Here is a 19,624-nt window from a genome sequence, read left to right on the forward strand (position 1 = left end):
CAGAAGCGTGTGTGATTTAATATTATTCAGGATCTGCATCTGCTACCTAAAGTAGCACAGAGATGACACCATCATGTACAACATCCATTTCTCTTTGTCTTTACTGGTCCTACATACCTGTGTTAACAGATGTTGCAAATGCTTCCTCATGCCTGCAGCAGACCTATGACACAGTGCTCCCATATTCATCCTCTCAACCTAGGTTTGGTCACTTGTCTGAATTTTGTGCATCAGCTAACTGCTATGAGCTGAGCTGTCAATGGACTGCTCAGATTCCAGAGAGACTCCACAGAGCCATGTACCATGTAATCTCTGTATTGGCCAATCACAGTAATCACCAATGTAAAGAGACGTTTTGTGCACCAGCTAACTGCTATGAGTTGAGCTGTCAATGGATGGCTCAGATTCCAGAGAGACTCTACAGAGCCATGTACCATGTAATCTCTGTATTGACCAAACACAGTAATCACCAATGTAAAGAGACTAGTGTTTTTCATTGGAGAGCCCTCTTTTCAGCGTTTTTTAGCTTTTTTTTAGCACAGCTATACAAAAGCTTATGGCTCAAAAACACTGATAAATGCCAACTAGCCACATTTTTCAGCGTTTTTTAGGTTTTATCGGAGTTAGAGCATTTTTACATTGAAAAACTCCTCTTAAAACCCACTAGTTCTGGGGTTTTTTACAGCCAGAAAACGCCCCTGCCAAAAAACGCTGATAACAGCCTATGTGTGCATGGTCACATAGGATAACATGCTGGGGAGTTTACTGGCTGCAGAAAAAAAAAACATCCAGTGTGCATGAGGCCTAAGTATAATTTTACATAATAAAGAGGCAAAGCTACACACCTATATTATATAAAACAGGAGCTTCTTTTTGATAAGCCATTCCAAAAAATAAGTAAATGCAGCAAACATACCTGATTTCGCCTGTTCTCTAGCAGCGAGGTCTCATAGAGCTGTGCGTTGTGCAGTACAATGCCACAGAATGCCAGGTAAGCAGAAAAGTCCTGAAATAATTACATTTAAAATCTATAAACCACAGGAATAATAAGAGCATCAGAAAGATGATTGAGGATTCAATAATAATTAACGCAGGGAAATGGGTGCTCATGTAAACATCACTATTTTTGGTTTTACAATGTTGGTTTAACGCAGGGGTCTTTAAACTACCGCCCTCCAGTTGTTCAGGAACTACAATTCCCATCATGCCTAGTCATGTCTGTGAATGTCAGAGTCTTATAATGCCTCATGGGATGTGTAGTTCCACAACAGCAGTTTGAGGATCCCTGGTTTAAAGTGTTTGTTACCCCAACATTTCATATCCCTGATATGTGCCTGCTGTACCATGTACTTGTATGAAAAAGTATCCTGTTCTCTGTGTATTACTTCCTTTGTGTGAAATCCCTGGTGTTCCTGCCAATCCCTCTGCTTTCCTATAAATAACTGACCACACTAAGCAGGAGAACACAGCGTGGTCAGTTCGCTAGTTGCGCTGGGAAATCAATGTGCCCTCCTCCAGTGCTCAGACTTGTCCTGACGCCCCCCCCCCCCCCCCCCAGCACTGCCATTCCCTGGGAAAACCAGTGTACTGTTGCTTCTCCTCCCCCCAGCTCTTCTGCAGCTGAGAACAGAAGGAATGTGTTTTTAAAAAAATGGGGGGGGGGGGGGGGAGGTATTCTTTATGTTATTTTTATATCTATACACAAATGTATGCCTTTCATTTCTGTTTTAAACTGAATGGGTTTACAAAGTGATTGTTTACAATCACTTTAACTGAGATTGTATGATTGTCATCTTGCTGTTTTTTAAAGTAGCCATAATCCCAATAATTATCTAAATTGAAAAAGCTAAAAATCCCCTTTCTCTTACAAGCAGGCTACCAACCAAGGTTGTTGTAGGTACTGTAATAAGTGACTTTCTGCTGCAAAATCAGAACTCTGACACACCCCTGCATCCTGCAACATCGTGTAACCTGAGCTGTGGAGATATATGCAAATGGCAGGACACCCCTTCTTCAGGTCCCTTCTGTACAGTAATACTGTATACTGGGGTCTACAATCTTGAACACCTTATTCTTCTATATTATAAAATATTTTGCCAGACAGTGTGGCATTGCTACAAGAGAAATATAATATTGGAGGCTAAGGATAAGGGGATGTCTCCTGGGAGTGTGTCGGAAGTCAGTCAAAAGTGGAAAACTCCTTTAAAATAAAGAAAAAACAGCTGTACATTCCAGAGACAATTATAATTCAAATCTGTCTGAAAGAATAATAGGAATAGACAGGCATTATATCACATATAATTTAATTTAAAACATTTTTAGAAGATTCAACATACACTAGGTTGTTGTTTTTCTTTAATATTTTAAAGCAAGCTATCTTACAAATAACTGCACGAGTGTGCCCATACTTTAAATGACCATAAACCAAGGAGGTACTGTAAAGCAGTTTCAAAAGGTATTCCAGCTTATATACTGTATTTTCAAACAATGAGCATACTGTATTGTATGTAGCAATATTCGCAGCCGTTTTGCTGGATATGAGTCCCCCTGGGCCACCAGGTGCAACAAAAGTCCCTTTGTGCATGTGTGAGCACTGAGACAATGACCAGTCCAGTATCGTTGGGTTTTTGTCTTTATTTTTGTAACTTGGATAGGAGAAGAGATGAGTGGGATACTCCTTTGGCTCAACTATGTACAACTTGGTGGAGACACTTGAAAAATGCTGATTGGCGCTGACTTGATGCAGGCAACATGCCGGTCAACGCCGATTAACGCCGGTTAACAATGGCCTGATGCCTGTTAAGGCTGAACTGACTTATGACTGCTTTTCTGGATAAAGAAGTCCTCTTTAAGCTCCCTTAAGCACTCCTTGCTGAGGAAGCTATTTGCATGCACTGGCAGCACTGCTGAACACTTCAGGGCCCACACCGGCGCCCCCTTTCTCTCACTTCTCTTCAGGGTTTAGACACAGGCATCCCCTTTCTCTAAACCTCTCTACTGGTTAGCTGGCTACCGGATCTCTTTGACCTTCTGGAGTGGTCCCCTATCCTAGGCAGACCCCTGGGGAGTTTCGAGTACTCACAACACTGTTTTTCCTGGAAATTTCTGCCCAGCAGCTCCACTCGGTCCACAGCACTCTGGATCCCTTCCTGCAGCTCAGCTCAACCTTCTGTCCTTCAGGCCGACCGCCCAGGACACACTTGCTTCCTCTGACAGGAGGAGTGACAGCCAAAGATGCTCTGTCATGTGCTCCCCTCAGACTTATACCCCATCCCAGGGTGCATTGCGGCAGACTCCGCCCTCTGGGGTAGATACAAGCCCTGACATGCTATTGGCTAGGTTTCCTCCACTGTCCAATAAGAGCCCTCATTGGACACAGTGGGGAGACAGCCCAGACTCAACAGACACACCTGGAAACACATGACAGCCTAGCTGAATGATCAGGCCCCCCTGATAAGCAGACAGGGCCACAATATACTTTTCCTAGCACCTACCTAGGAGGGTGCTACATGTATAATAAAAACAGAAATTTAGCTGTAAGGGGATATAATAAAACACATGGGATTTATTTGTTGGAGCAGCCTTACTGACCAACTGCTCAAGATATAACTGTATAGTCAGTGATGTGTTTTGGCTGCTAAACCATCGGGAAAGAAGGCAGATGCTGCTCCCTTCTTGCGCTGTCTGCCCACACTCATCCTGGAAATATAAAAAACACTGCAGGGATTCAGTTTGAAAACAGCATGAGAAGGTACATTCTTCAGGATTTTTTCTAAAACTGCAAGCAAACTTTCTTTTTATAAAAGGATAGAGTAAAGAGGAATCAGAACACGTCAGGTCTATATTGTTGTCTGTGCTCTCATTAGGAAAATTCATCCTCTTTATTTCCCATGTTTACTGTTATCACTGAGAGTTAACCACTTGAAGACCAGGCCTTTTTCTGATATTTGTTAAAAATCTGTATTTTTTGCTAAGTTACTTAGAACCCCCAAACATTATATATATATTTTTTAGCAGAGACCCTAGAGAATAAAATGGCGTTTGTTGCAATATTTTATGTCACACTGTATTTGCGCAGCAATCTTTTAAATGCAATTTTTGGAAGAAATACACGTTAACCACTTACCGCATTCTAACGTACCGGTACGTCGGTACACTTTGCGGGGTTATACCGGGATGATGCCTCTAGTTAGAGGCATCATCCCGGTACCGTGGTTTGAAGCCGACGGTCGGCTTTCCGTCGGTAACGACCGATGCGGCTCGGGAGCCGCTCGATCGTTACTGGGGGGGTGGGAGGGGACGTCCCCCCCCTCCCACCGCCTTCCGTGGCTTTGCTCGGGGCTCCCGTCCCACCGGGAGCCCCGAGCACCCAGTCGGCACGTCCGCCGGCTGGATGGAGTCCCGATGAATGCCGGAAACGGCATCGATCGGGTCTCCGATGAAGTAACCCGGAGGCGGCGTCCATGACGTCACTTCCGGGTTACTGTGCTGCAAAAGGCGGCAGTTTTGAAAAACGGCTGTATGCAAAAATGCAGTTTTCGGCGTTTTGCATACAGGGAAGTATAGTGGAGGGGTCTAGGGTCTTTTAGACCCTCGATCCCTCCATAAAGTGTACCTGTCACTACCTATTGGTGTCACAAGGGATGTTTACATTGCTTGTGACAGCAATAAAAGTGATCAGATTTTTATTTTTTTTTTAAAAACCTGTAATAAAGTTTAAAAAAAAGAAAAAATAAATAGGAAAAAAAAATAAAAATGTAGCCACCCCCGTCACCGTTAGCTCGCGCACAAAAAAAACGTATACGCAAGTCGAGCCGCGAATTAAATCGCTGTTCAAAACCCACATGTGAGGTATCGCCGCGATCGTCAGAGCATGGGCAATAATTAAAAAAAAAGAGCTACACTCTAACTCTAAACTGGTAACCGTTAAATAAATTTAAAGCATCGCAGATTGAGATCTCTATTGACCGTAGTTTGTCGTCATCCCACAGGGGGGGCGCAATTTTAAAGCGTAACATGTTGGGTATCTATTTACTCGGCGTGACATCATCTTTCACAATATACAAAAAAATGGGCTAACTTAACTGTTTAGTATTTTTTAAATGCAGTGAAAAGTGATTTTTCAAATTTTTTCCAAAAAAATGGCGTTTTAAAGACCGCTGCGCAAATACCGCGTGACAAAAAATTTTGCAATGACCGACATTTTATTCTCCAGAGTCTTTGCTAAAAAAATATATATAATGTTTGGGGGTTCTAAGTAGTTTTCTATGAAAAAATACTGGTTTTAACTTGTAAACAAAAAGTGTCCGAAATAGGGCTGGGGCTTAGGTGGTTAATGAGTTAAAAAAAAAAACAGTAATGTTAGCCCAACTTTCCTGTATAATGTAAAAGATGAGGTTACCCTGGGTAAATAGATACCTAACATGTCATGCTTTAACCACTTGCCGACCGCCGCAAGTATATATACTGCGGCGGTCAGCCCAGTGCAGGCAAAGTGACGTACCGGTACGTCACTAGCCTGTGAGCCAATAGGGGGCGAGCGCGCGCCGCCGGAGGCGTGCTCCCACCCCCGCTCGTTCACGGACCCCCCGCGCGAGTGACCGGCGGACCCTATGTCCGCCGGTCACTGGCGATCGTCAGTTACAAAGGGAAAAAGGCAGGCGGCTATTGTAAACAAAGCCGCCTGTCATTCTCCCTTGTGTAACAGCAGAGATCAAACGGTCCTGCTATGTAGGACCATTGATCTCTGCTGTTACATGTAAAGCCACATCCCTGCACAGTTAGAAACACGCCCCTAGGGACACACTTAACCCCTCCTTTTCCAATAAAGTTAACCCCTTCCCTGCCAGTGTCATTTTTACAGTAACAGTGCATATGTATAGCACTGATTACTGTAGTAATGTCACTGGTACCCCCAAAAGTGTCAAAAATGTCAGTCAAGGGTCCGATCTGTCCGCTGCAATGTCGTAGTCCCGCAAAATCGCAGATCGCCGCCATTACTAGTTAAAAAAAAAACAACAAAAATGACAAAAATCTTTCCCGTAGTTAGTAAACGCAATAACTTTTGCGCAAACCAATCAAAATACGCTTATTGCAATTTTTTTTTACCAAATATATGTAGCAGAAAACAAATTGGCCAAAAATGTTAAAAAATTTTGATTTTTACATTTTTTTGGGGGGAATTTCATATAAAAAAATGTGAAAAATATTGTTATTTTTTCAAAATTTACGCTCTTTTTTTGTTTATAGCGCATGATCAAAAAATCGCACAGGTGATCAAATACCACCAAAAGAAAGCTCAGTTTGTGGGAAAAAAAGGACGTCAAATTTGTTTAGGTACAGCGTCGCACGACCGCGTAATTGTCCGTTAAACTCACGCAGTGCCGAATCGCAAAATAGGGCCTGGTCAGGAAGGGGGTAAAATCTTCCGGGGCTTAAGTGGTTAAAATTTGGCACACTTGTGGAAGACAAACTACGGTACTTAAAGCGGTTGTATCCTCAAAAAACCAATCCCTGCAGGACAAAGGCATAATGAGCTAGTATGCATCGCATACTAGCTCATTATGAATTACTTACCTTAAAACGAAGCCCCGACATGGTCGCCCAGACACCGCTGAGGCAGCTGACATCTTCCCTCGGTGTCTCTTCCGGGTTCGCTGTGAGTGGCCGGAGCCGCGATGACGTCACCCCCACGCATGGAACCGGCAAGAAGCTCTGAAGGTCCGCCGGACCAACAGAGCGCATGCGCCGCTAGTGTCAGCGGCTGCATGCAGGGCAAATATCTTCTAAACCGTGCAGGTTTAGGAGATATTAATTTTACCTACAGGTAAGCCTTATTATAAGTATAATTGTATACTACTGCTTTAAAATTCTCTACAGGCAATGCTTTACAAAATGTTAATGGTTACATGTTTAGAGCTACAGAGGAGATGTTGCACGATAATTATTGCTTTCTTTCTAAGGATCGCAACAATACCTTACAGGCGCTCGCTTCTGCGCGAGCAAGGAGGGACGGGGCGCTTTAATATTTTTTTTCTTATTTATTTTACTTATTTTTTATTTTTAACACTGTCCTTTTTTTAAAAAACATTTGTTGACTAAAATTAGAATTGACCTTGTCATGGTTTTCATCAATTGACTTATTTGAATGTTATTTCCCTTAGTTTTTGTCACTGAAAACATGCAGCTGACGAAAATTGTGACTAAAATATTTTCTTAGACAAAATTAACACTGGTGACCGCCCCGAAGCGGCCTGAGACTAGTTAAGTACATGCATCTTTCTTCTACAGGGTAGTTAGTATAGGTGTTAAAAGGCGATGGGAGCAGTTTTAAAGGAGTTGTAAAGGCAGAAGTTTTTTCTATCTTAATGTATTTTGTGCATTAAGATAAAAAAAACCTTCTGTGTGCAGCAGCTCCCTATTACTTATTTAAGCCCATCTCGATCCAGCGATGTTGCAGGAGTGTTTTGGCTTGCCAAGACTCTCCTTGCTCATTGGCTGAGTCAGATGTGTGGTATCATTGGCTCCCACTGCTGTCAATCAAATTCAGTGAGCCAATGAGGAGAGAAGGGGGAGCCGGGCCAGGCCACAACTCCATGTCTGAATGCACACACAAAGCAGTGTCTCAGCTGGGGTGCCCCCATAACAAGCCGTTTGCTGTGAGGGCACTCAACAGGAGGGAAGGGCCAGGAGCCCCGAAGAGGAGGATCTGGGCTGCCCTGTGCAAAACCACTGCACAGGGCAGGTAAGTATGACATGTTTGTTATTTATAAAAAAAAAAACGAGACTTGAGTATCGCCTTAAGATTAGATAGTTTTATCCTGGAATTCTCGGTTGTCACCAGAGCAGGAATAGTTAGAATATCTTCCGATGGAGACACTAGTTCTGGTGACCCTGGTGACAACCAGGGATTCCTTCACTTTGCAGGAATTTCCTTCCAATTCCTGTTTTTTCTACGGGTCAGGAAGTGATGGGAAATCTACTCAATGGGGAGGGAGATGGTATAAGCATTGACGGGAGTTATTATACCTCCCTTACGCTATTTCCAAAATGGAAAAAAAAATGTTGCCCTTAGTTCTACTTTAATCACAAAAAAAGTTGAAATGGGTTAACTAAATCTACACAAAAATAGAAAACCCCTTTAGTGACTGCTCTAGTACCTCTTCTGTATTGTTTGTCTTTGACAGAGCATATTACTTCTGCTTCAATTTTGGGGTACTTTACATTTTGAAATATTCAGTAATTATAAATACACAATAGCAAAAATAAAACATAAAATATGCCTACCCATCCTTGCCTTCCGTAGTGAAGACAAATTCTTCTAGCACTCTCACAAAAAACCGACAAATACCGCAGGCTAATAACAAAGTGCAGACAGTATTTGGTAGTTATGTAACATCTACACAATGGAAACAGTTAAGTGATTTGTGAAAAGAAATGGTTGTGCTTGAGTTTTGGCCTCAGTTAATAACTTACAAGCAATACATACTTGAAATTCACATCATAGCAGCTGAAAACTCAGCACTAGATAAGTGAATATGCATTGAATTTGATAAGTACAGATGTTCATTATGCAACACTAGTAAGAAAAGCTGCATTTACATTTTCTAATTGCACAGGTGCAATTAAAGGAATGAAAGACTTACATTTTTTTATGGCGAACCCACACCAAGAATGCCTTTTTTTAAACGTCATAAACAGAACATGTCACTAAAGCTACTACCTAAAGGAAATCTCTGTGGAAAACATATGGTGGCTGCTATTGCTGATGTGTCCTTTTAACCATCCCCGAAGATTTTACCCCCTTCCTGACCAGGCCCTATTTTGCGTTTTGGGAATGAGTGACTTTAACGGACAATTGCGCGGTCGTGCGACACTGTACCTAAACGAATTTGACGTCCTTTTTTCCCACAAACAGAGCTTTCTTTTGGTGGTATTTGATCACCTGTGGGATTTTTTGATCATGCGAAATAAACAAAAAAAGAGCGTAAATTTTGAAAAAATAACAATATTTTCCCCTTTTTTTTATATGAAATTCTCCAAAAAAAAAATGTAAAAATCAAAATGATTTAACATTTTTGGCCAATTTGTTTTCTGCTACCTATGTTTGGTAAAAAAAAATCGCAATAAGCGTATTTTGATTGGTTTGCGCAAAAGTTATTGCGTTTGTCATTTTTGTTGTTTTTTTTTTAACGAGTAATGGCGGCGATCTGCGTTTTTTTTTTGCGGGACTTCGACATTGCGGCGGACAGATCGGACCCTTTACTGACATTTTTGACATTTTTGGGGGTACCAGTGACATTTCTACAGTAATAAGTGCTATACATATGCACTGTTACTGTAATAATGACACTGGCAGGGAAGGGGTTAACTTTATTGGAGAAGGAGGGGTTAAGTGTGTCCCTAGGGGCGTGTTTCTAACTGTGCAGGGATGTGGCTGTCCATGTAACAGCAGAGATCTACGATCCTACATAGCAGGACCGTTTGATCTCTGCTGTTACACAAGGGAGAATGACAGGCAGCTTTGTTTACATTAGCCGCCTGCCTTTCTCCCTCTGTAACTGACGATCGCGAGTGACCGGCGGACATTGGGTCCACTGGTCACTCGCGCGGAGGTGTCCGTGAATGGGCGCACGCTCGCCCCCTATTGGCTCACCGGTACGTCACTTTGCCTGCACGGGGCTGACCGCGGCAAGTGGTTAAAGTTGTTTGACTAATACATAAACCAAAGACTTCTATACCTTTACAGTCAGGGACAGTTCACACCGAGATCACACAGGAGCGAGTCCAGTGTTCCCATGTGGTGTGATTTTGCAGCTCATTCATTTGATTTACACAGCCCAGCTCAAGAGCAAGCCCACACATGTGCCCCCATAGCAAGTGGCTTGCCTTGGAGGCACACATAGAAGAGAAGGAGCAGACAGTGCCAGCGGGGGACCCCAGAAGAGGGGGTAAGCAGCTGCTCTGTGCAATACCATTGCATGTAAGTATAAAGTTCTTTTATGTTAATTTAAAAAAGTAAGGGTTTAAAATCTAACTAATTGTACGTTTTGTGAAATACACTGGTATCCAAATAATGTATACAGAAAATGCATCCCAGAAAGCACTCTTCTGTTTTTTGTATAATAATAACCACTTCAATATTTTTCCTTTAATAGAGGCATCATTGTAGCCATTTTTATTTGAGATAATGCGCATTTGAATACATCATTTTATTTTTGGTATTATATGTGACAGACAGGACTCTCTTTATCAGTTGCAACAAATTCAAAATGATTGGCCATCTATAAGTAATACATATATACACTATATAACCATGCAATAATCATTACCTTCTCATCTTGCTCAGTAAATGTGCCATTATTTCCAGATTTCTTATTGATTGCCTGTGCCACCCCAACAACCTGAACAAATCAATAAACAAAACAACAATCAATGCATTGATAACTAAATGAATATACACATCAGCACATCAGTGAACAACCGACACAAAGAAAACCAAGGAAACATGAGCGGCTGCACAATTTACATAGCAAATGTATTCAAACTAAACAGCTATGGTGATCACTGTATTCTTCCTGCAGGAAATACGGTACATCTGCATAAACATCAAACACATGGCATATTGTGTACACTGAAAACCAAGCTTTTGGAGTTTGTGTTAAAGGAAGGGAAGGTCAAGTACATCAAATAATGTATGAATTAGGCACTGATTCTACATGGACCTTGGCTGTTAACCATTTAAGGACCTTAAACATATTGCGTGCACTCCAGATTACCTCCCTGCCCGCAATATATCCATAAGTGCAAATGCTGGGGCCTAACTATAATTCTGACAGCTGAAATCCCAGTCTGTGTAGCAAAGCCACTGTGATTTTGTTACAGTGTCAGCGCTTGGTAAAATGTCAATAGATGTTAATAAGAAAGCTACCTTTCAGGTGCAGCTCATTTAAGATATTCATTTTACACAGATGAATTACTGAACCAAAACACTTTTCAAAAATAAATGTCTCCTTTTTGTGTTTACATTTTCATACTTTCTAAATGCAATTTTTAAATGTTTTTTCTTGTTTCAGTGGATCATTTTCAATGACAGAATTATTAAGAAAAAAAAAAAAAACACACAAATGCACAAAATTTACAATAGCTTCTATTTCATTTGCACCAGAAACATAATTTCTGTGTCATAAAGACTGGATAAATCACAAAAAATGGTACTTAACACAAATAAACTCTAGTAATTTAAAAATTATTGTCGGTCAATAAAATTATATTGTTTATCTTTTTTTTTTTTTTAATTATGTTAAATTTTCGATTCATTTTAAAACTGTGGAGGCCAGTGCTACATTGTTTGAATCCCCCCCCCCAAGAAAAAAAAAAAACAACATTATTATGTGTATCACTTCTGTGCTGTATTATTCGCCAAATTGATGGGCCCATGGATGAAATATGAAAATTGGTCTGAAATGTATCTGATTTAAATGTATGAAAAATAGGCTCAAACTGATGTCTGCCTAGGAGCTAGTTTGATATTTAGCATTCAATTTACTGTATATACTGCCAGTATATACACAAATTAGTAAAAAAAATACAGTATTTCACAAAAGTGAGAACATTTTTGTAAATATTTTATTATATCTTTTCATGCGACAACACTGAAGAATTTACACTTTGCTACAATGTAAAGTAGTTAGTGTACAGCTTGTATAACAGTGTTTATTTGCTTTCCCCTCAAAATAGCTCAACACACCGCCATTAATGTCTGGCAACAAAAGTGAGTACACCCCTAAGTGAAAATGTCCAAATTGGGCCCAATTAGCCATTTTCCCTCCCTGGTGTCATGTGACTCATTAGCGTTACAAGGTCTCAGGTGTGAATTTCACGTGAAGCAGGTGTGTTAAATTTGGTGTTATCACTCTCGCTCGCTCATACTGGTCACTGGAAGTTCAACATAGCACCTCAATGCAAAGATCTCTCTGAGGATCTGAAAAAAAGAACTGTTGCTCTACACAAAGACGGCCTAGGCTATAAGAAGATTGCCAAGACCCTGAAACTGAGCTGCAGCACGGTGGCAAAAACCATACAGTGGTTTACTAGAACAGGTTCCACTCAGAACAGGCCTCAGCATAGTCGACCAAAGAAGTTAAGTGTACGTGCTCAGCGTCATATCCAGAGGTTGTGTTTGGGAAATAGACGTATGAGTGCTGCCAGAATTGCTGCAGAGGTTGAAGGGTTGGGAGGTCAGCCTGTAAAAGCTCAGACCATATGCCGCACACTGCATCAAATTGGTCTGCATGGCTGTCATCTCAGAAGGAAGCCTCTTCTAAAGATGATGCACAAGAAAGCCCGAAAAACAGTTTGCTGAAGACAAACAGACTAAGGACATGGATTACTGGAAACCATGTCCTGGGGTTTGATGAGACCAAGATAAACTCTTTTGGTTCAGATGGTGTTAAGCGAGTGTGGCAACAACCAAGTGTGTCTTGCCTACAGTCAAGCATGGTGGTGGGAGTGTCATGGTCTGGGGCTGCATGAGTCCTGCCGGCACTGGAGAGCTACAGTTCATTGAGAGAACCATGAATGCCAACATGTACTGACACATACTGAAGCAGAGCATGATCCCCCCACTTCAGAGACTGGGCTGCAGGACAGAATAATGACCCCAAACACACCTCCAAGACGACCACTGCCTTGTTAAAGAAGCTGAGGGTAAAGATGTTGGACTGGCCAAGCATGTCTCCAGGCCTAAACCCTATTGAGCATCTCTGGGGCATCCTCAAACGGAAGGTGGAGGAGCGCAAGGTCTCTAACATCCACCAGTTCCGTGATGTCATCATGGAGGAGTGGAAGAGGACTCCAGTGGCAATATGTGAAGCTCTGGTGAACTCCATGCCCAAGACGGTTAAGGCAGTGCATGAAAATAATGGTGGCCACACAAAATATTGAAACTTTGGGCCCAATTTGGACATTTTCACTTAGGGGTGTACTCACTTTTGTTGCCAACGGTTTAGACATTAATGGCTGTGTGTTGAGTTATTTTGAGGGGACAGCAAATAACAAGCTGTACATTTACTACTTTACATTGTAGCAAAGTGTAATTTCTTCAGTGTTGTCACATAAAAAGATATAATAAAATATTTACAAACATGTCACTTTTGTGAGATCCTGTATATAGCTGATTTTTCTATTATTTCTTATTCTTTTCCCTACAATCACCTACTTGATCCCTGCCCTTCTTCTTTCCTATGCATCATTTTTTTTTAAAATGGCACAGTAACCATTTGGTCACATTCTAATAATGGTCAGGTCACATTGTAAATACTGGACAAATGGAAATAGAGATTCGTTGCCTACTGTTAGATTAGGGGTCTTTTTACATTTGTGCATGTTAATGAATGTGTAGTCACACACACTGCGTGAAGGCAGACCATTAAAATGACACACAAAAAAGTGTATGAACCATTTATATCAATGCATGGCAGTGTGTTACTGCATGCTGCAGTGTGCTGCATAGTATGTCGGGAAGAATGAATGGAATCTCAGCATACCAATGTTCCCCTTGCAGTAACACATACACTACCACAATGCAAATTAATCCAGTCTTATTCTTTGAGGCCATGTTCACATCATCTGCACAGACATCAGTTTTTCCTGCATGCATTTTGCAAGGGCTCAAAAAAAAAAAAAAAAGGTCTCTATGTGCCCAGTTCACATCACAACACTGGTATCACGTGCTGATTTTTTGTATGCAGTTTTCTGTGTGGAAAAAAAACTGATGTGACATCAACATTGATCTGAACAGGGCACATAACTGACACGCATGAAAACCGATGGCTAGAGACCAGCCAGCCCCGGCACGAAACTCACCAACAGTACACAGGCTACAGATTAAGAGACAGGGCTCTAAATTTCATACAAAGGCATACTGTATTGTACAATAAGAACTAAAAAAAATATTTGAACATTTGCATCCCAGGTAGATACATGGTTTTACCTATATGGTTTGCTGCAAACCAACAACACTAGATGCACAGTTTGGGTAAGCAAATGCTGGTATCATAAACAAGCATCAGCTACAGCTTTTTACTTGAATCATGGAAAGCTTTATTGTAGGATGAGAAATAAGTGGATACATTTTTAAAAGGGTAATGCTGTAGTTTTGTGTAGAAAATCAAGAAGGCAAGTCTAGACTTATTAAGTCCCGGTTCACACTGCCACGACTTGTCAGGCGACTTGGTCGCCTGACAAGTCGCGCTCCATTCTGTGCAATGGAACCGTTCTAATCAGAGCGACTCAAGTTGCTCCGACTTAGAAAGAGGATCCTGCACTACTTGGGGCGACTTCGGAGCGGCTTGCATTGACTTATATTAGAGAAGTTGTTTTGCAAGCCGCAATGAAGTTGCGCTGCACGGGGCGGCTTCAAAGTCGTGAACCGGCTCTTAGGGTTTTACAGCTGAGCTCCAGGCAAACATCTAAACACACATGTAAAATACATGCATCTCATAAAATTAAAATATCATCAAAAACTTCATTTATTTCAGTAATTCAATTCAAATAATGAAACTCATATATTTTATATAGATGTGATACACACAGAGTGATATATTAAGCATTTTTTTCTTTTAATTTTGATGATTATGGTTTACAGCTAGTGAAACCCAAAATTCTGTATCTCAGAATAACTCAGGATTTTTAATAGAAATGTTGGCTTACTGAAAAGTATATCCATGTGCAGTATAGAATGCACTCAATACTTGGTCAGGGCTCCTTTTGCATGAATTACTGCATCAATGCGGCGTGACATGGAGGTGATCAGCCTGTGGCACTGCTGAGGTGTTATGGGAGCCCAGGTTGCTTTGATAGTGGCTTTCAGCTCATCTGCATTGTTGGGTCAGGTGTCTCTCATCTTTCTCTTGACAATACCCCACAGATTCTCTATGGGGCTTAGGTCAGGCAAGTTTGCTGGCCAATCAAGCACAGTGATACCATGATTATTAAACCAGGTATTGGTACTTTTGGCAGTGTGGACAGGTGCCAAGTCCTGCAGGAAAATGAAATCAGCATCTCAATAAAGCTGGTCGGCAGAGGGAAGCATAACGTGCTCTAGAATTTTTTTTGTAGGGGGCTGCCCTGGCTTTGGACTTGATAAAACACAGTGGACCAACACCAGCAGATGACACGGCTCCCGAGATCATCACGGACTGTGGAAAATTAACTTTTTGATGATATTCAAATTTTATGAGAAGCACCTGTATAGAGGGGCTATAATACATGGAAAACATTAGCATAAAAAAAATGTCGGTTCATTCAGTCACGAGATTTACAAAGCCCCATCATGCAGCACAGCAATGAGGATTACAAAACGTGCCCTCTTACAGTAAGGCTGTTACAGTGAGGCTGGCCACAGATGCCTCGAGCGGAAACAGTCATAGATGAATAGAAATTCAGCGGATGCTGAATTAGCTGAACTTTAATCCATTACTGGGCAGCTTTAGGATTACAGTGGTGTCATTTCTCTACTTCCAGCCTGCTGACTGGTCAAGTTAAAGGGTCATCCTTCTGTTCAATTTATTCCTAGTCAGCACATTTGCATACAACACACCTGATTGGCTGGCAGTGCTGCCCCTCTTTCTCCTACGATTCTGTTTGCGCGATTTTATCGCGATTCGTCAGGCGACAATTGCGCCAATATTATGCCACAATTTGGGTGCCATTGAAAGTAACAGGGATAACAAGCGCATCCCACATTTTGTGGCAATTCAGAATCACAAGCAGAATCGTGGCAGGTCTGCCCGCGATCCCGCAGGGTGTGTGTGTGTGGGGGGGGGGTTACTCGGCGGGGTGTGGGGGGGGGGTGTGGTTTTTGGAGCCAGGATTGCCTGCAGAGGACCCGAGAAGGGGAGAAGTACAGGTAAGTATAACATGTTTGTTATTGTAATAAATAAAATAAGAAACTTTACAATCACTTTAATAATGAATGTTTAGCTAAATCTTGCCTTTTATGTGTGCCTGGAGTTCACCCTAAAGTAGAACTAAACTCTGGTAACAAAATGAAGATTATTATTCCTATGGTTTCATCACTCAGCTTTTTGTGCACGTTATAACCTCTAGTTGAGCCTGTGAGACTTGCATTAGCACACTAACATTGCAGATTATATCAATAATGTGCACGGTGACAACCATGCTCCTAATAATGGGAAGGTGCCATCAGAGAAGAGGAAGTGAAGATGGGCCTTGTTATTCAGAAATTTGAGCAGAGCAGAAAAACCTCCATGTAAAATGGAAGGCCAAGAAAAACATCAAGGTAGAGAATACTTTAAAAGGACAAAAAAAATCTAGCCTTTAAAGGGATTGTAAAGGCAGAAGGTTTTTTTTTAATCTTTTGCATTTTATGCATTAGGATAAAAAAAAACTTCTGTGTGCAGCAGCCCCCTTCAGCCACCCTTACCTGAGCCCGTTTTTATTCAGCTATGTTACAGGCGTATCTTGGCTGCCTGGGATTCACCTCCTCATTGGCTGAGACAACAGCGTGGCGCGATTGGCTCCCGCTGCTGTCAATCAAAATCATTCAGCCAATCGAGAGAGATAAGGGGCGGGGCTAGGTTGCTGCTCCATGACTGAATGGACACAGGGAGCTGTGACTCGGGTCAGGTGCCCCCAAAACAAGCTGCTTGCTGTGGGGGCACTCAACAGGAGGGAGGGTCAAGAAGAGCCGAAGAGGAGGATCCGGGCTGCTCTGTGCAAAACCACTGCACAGAGGAGTAAAGTAAAACATGTTTGTTGTTTTTATTTATTTTTTTTAAACTAGACTTTACAATCACTTTAAATACACTTTAAACAGGGAGTTGAATAATAACAAATATGGTTTGTTTTCCTGTTATTGTAAGGTTTCAGTGGCTCATTAAATCAATCTCACGCACCCACAGGTTTGAACTCGCACAGTCAAACAGGGCATGTATCATCTGCGTAGGAAAAGAAGACATAATAAACATTTCTTTAACCCAATCTTTTTCTCTCATTAGGATGACATTATGTGTATGTGACTTCCTTTAGCAAGTGTGATGATGCGCATTTCCCACCATAGTCCCACATCTTATTAGCCTCGTTTTTGCAACATTTTTCTCAGTAGGCTCTTAAGCTTTTCCCTTATGACCCTTTAAAACTTTTATGGAGCTAGTACAGAAAACATCTGCTTTACCATACTGTAGTACAATAAATGTCAATGTGTTACCACAATGCTGCATTGCAATCATACAATGTCTCTTTACTCTATTTGGTCTCTTTGACAATTTTTTGAAGAATTTCCAAATATCCCCTTATTAAAGATGAACTAATAAGGAAAAATGGTTGCTCACAATTTAGAAATGACCCAGAGCCAATATAACAAGTAATAGTGATTCAGGCTACTTTTTTCAAATCATCATAGTAATGTGAACAAATTATTAAAGAACAGAACAGCTCTATAATATGTAGGTAGAAAAAATGTATGAAAGATGAATGATTTGACATTCACAGCTAACCAAATGTTAGCATAACAGCTGCTTTCCTTTATAACTCACATTAGAACATGGAGATGTATCCATGCACAGTTCCTGCATGCCATTCAAAACTAACTGCATTTGCGATCTGCAGCGGGTGTCAATTTTAAGTTAACTACGCACCAAATGCAGGTCACAAGCGCGGTGCGTTTGCCTGCATCAGAACAATTTGGTTGCAATGTGCTTCAAAAAGTAGTGCATGCGGTGCAGTGCAATTTAAGTCCCTTCAAAATGAAGTGGCTCAAATCACACTGCACTGAATCACATTGGAATTGCACAGGAATGCACATTCCTGTGTAATTCATATTGTGAATCGAGGCTTACTAGAAAAATTAGATATAAATACAGCCCTTGCCTAAGAACTGTTCATATTGGTCCACAGAAGCATCCATGCCTGACAGCTCCACTTTGATCTGGTTCATTTATTTTTGGGCTTTTTTTGATAATTTGGGGATGAAATGCCCAACTTCTTATCACATACATAACTTTTTTACTACCGCGTATAAGATGACTGGGCATATAAGATGACCCCCTAATTTTCCAGTTAAAGCACAGGTTTTGGGCTATACTCGTCGTATAAGACTACCCCCCTACCCCATGATGGGGGTCTTGTCTAGCAGCCATTTACACCTACTAATCAGACATGAGTATAAAATATGAACCTTAAGAGGACTCCAGGTTTAGGACTTCCAAGCTGGCCCAAAACTAATGTTCCTAATCTGTCAGTCCGCTGGATGTGCGGTAATACTGTATGTATCATAGTTTAGGCTACATACAGTATACTGCGCTGAGCCAATCACGGCGAGAGATGTATTCTATTAATAAATACAAAGCCAGCTCGGATTGGCTGAGTCAGAGGTTGTAACATTATCAGCCCGCCTCTCTGACTCCACCAATCTGAGTGGGCTTTGTTTTCATTAATAGAATACATCACTCACTGTGATTGGCTCAGAGCGGTATACTGTATGTAGCCAAAGCTACAGTACATACAGTATTACCACATATCCAGCGGGCTGACAGATTAGGAATGTTCGTCTTGGGCTAGCTTGGTAGTCCTAAACCTGGAGTTCTCTAAGGTTCACATTTTATACTCTGCGTATAAAATGACCCCCCCATTTTTGGGGGAATTTTTAAGGTTAAAAAGTCGTTTTATACACCAGCATAACCAGCATATACGGTAAGTCCATTTAGGACAAGTGATGGAGCCTTTTACAATTACTCTAATCAGAGCATAGTAAGAATAATGTTTTTTTTTAGGTCATTTTGTTTTTTGCATCAGCCAATGCACATGCACTAAACTGTACCACAACTCACGCAAGCACTGTCTCACCTGCAAAGGTGTGAATTGAGCTTATCATTAAACTTAGAAGTCTTCATATACAAAGAGACCAGCATAACACTTCATAATATCAACTAGCTAGTGAAACTAAAGAGGGAAAGTAATCAAAATAATATGACACAATATTATTATTCTCCAAAAATAATCCATACACAATACACATCCACTACTTAATGGTCCTGGTAACTATTTTTCATAATATAATTTTTTACTGTTTTTTTCTGCCTTCTTGTAACATTCTCCATGGGCTCCTGAACCTCTAATTTTCCCCTCATTTTCATTGGTTGGAAGCAGCAATGCATGTTAGTTGTGGTTGCACACACTGCTCTATGCACACTATAAATCTCATAGTCCCTAGACCATTCCAGGTGCAGGCAAGAGACCTGGGAGACCAGGTCTGCCGCATTAAGCATGTCACCCAAAAGAAGCTCCTGAACTTGTTTTGGGCAACAAGCTTCACGCAATGCGGTTTGCCGCGATTGCAGAGCGACAAACGCAGCAAACCCACACCACGATTTTAAGTGCCATTCAAATGAATAGCATCTCAAAAGTGCATTCTGCGATTTGTCATTCACACCTGGGCGTTTTGAAATCACAGGCAGAATCGTGACAAAACCATCCGCGAATCAAAACGGCAAAGTGTGAATGCAGCCTTAAACTAACACTAAACTCTGGTTAAAAAAAAGTATGTACAGTATTCTTAATCCAAAAAGATCTGACTTCATATTGCGTTCTTTCTCCATGGTCC

At 41.3% G+C, this 19,624-nt stretch overlaps 1 protein-coding gene across 7 annotated transcripts in view; it reads right to left on the bottom strand.

The window, feature by feature from the left end:
- The window catches only part of PDE5A (phosphodiesterase 5A), a 289,144-nt gene that overhangs the window by 156,841 nt on the left and 112,679 nt on the right, over nucleotides 1–19,624 (bottom strand). For all 7 annotated transcript variants that reach the window (XM_082243705.1, XM_082243702.1, XM_082243701.1 and 4 more), the window contains exons 4-5: nucleotides 10,332–10,403; nucleotides 917–1,006 (exon numbers count right to left, since the gene is read on the bottom strand). In XM_082243705.1, coding sequence (XP_082099831.1) covers nucleotides 917–1,006; nucleotides 10,332–10,403 — 162 coding nt within the window. The remainder of the gene's footprint in view (nucleotides 1–916; nucleotides 1,007–10,331; nucleotides 10,404–19,624) is intronic.

Source organism: Pelophylax lessonae (assembly GCF_965119305.1).
Source record: "Pelophylax lessonae genome assembly, chromosome: 1".
Taxonomy (NCBI): domain Eukaryota; kingdom Metazoa; phylum Chordata; class Amphibia; order Anura; family Ranidae; genus Pelophylax; species Pelophylax lessonae.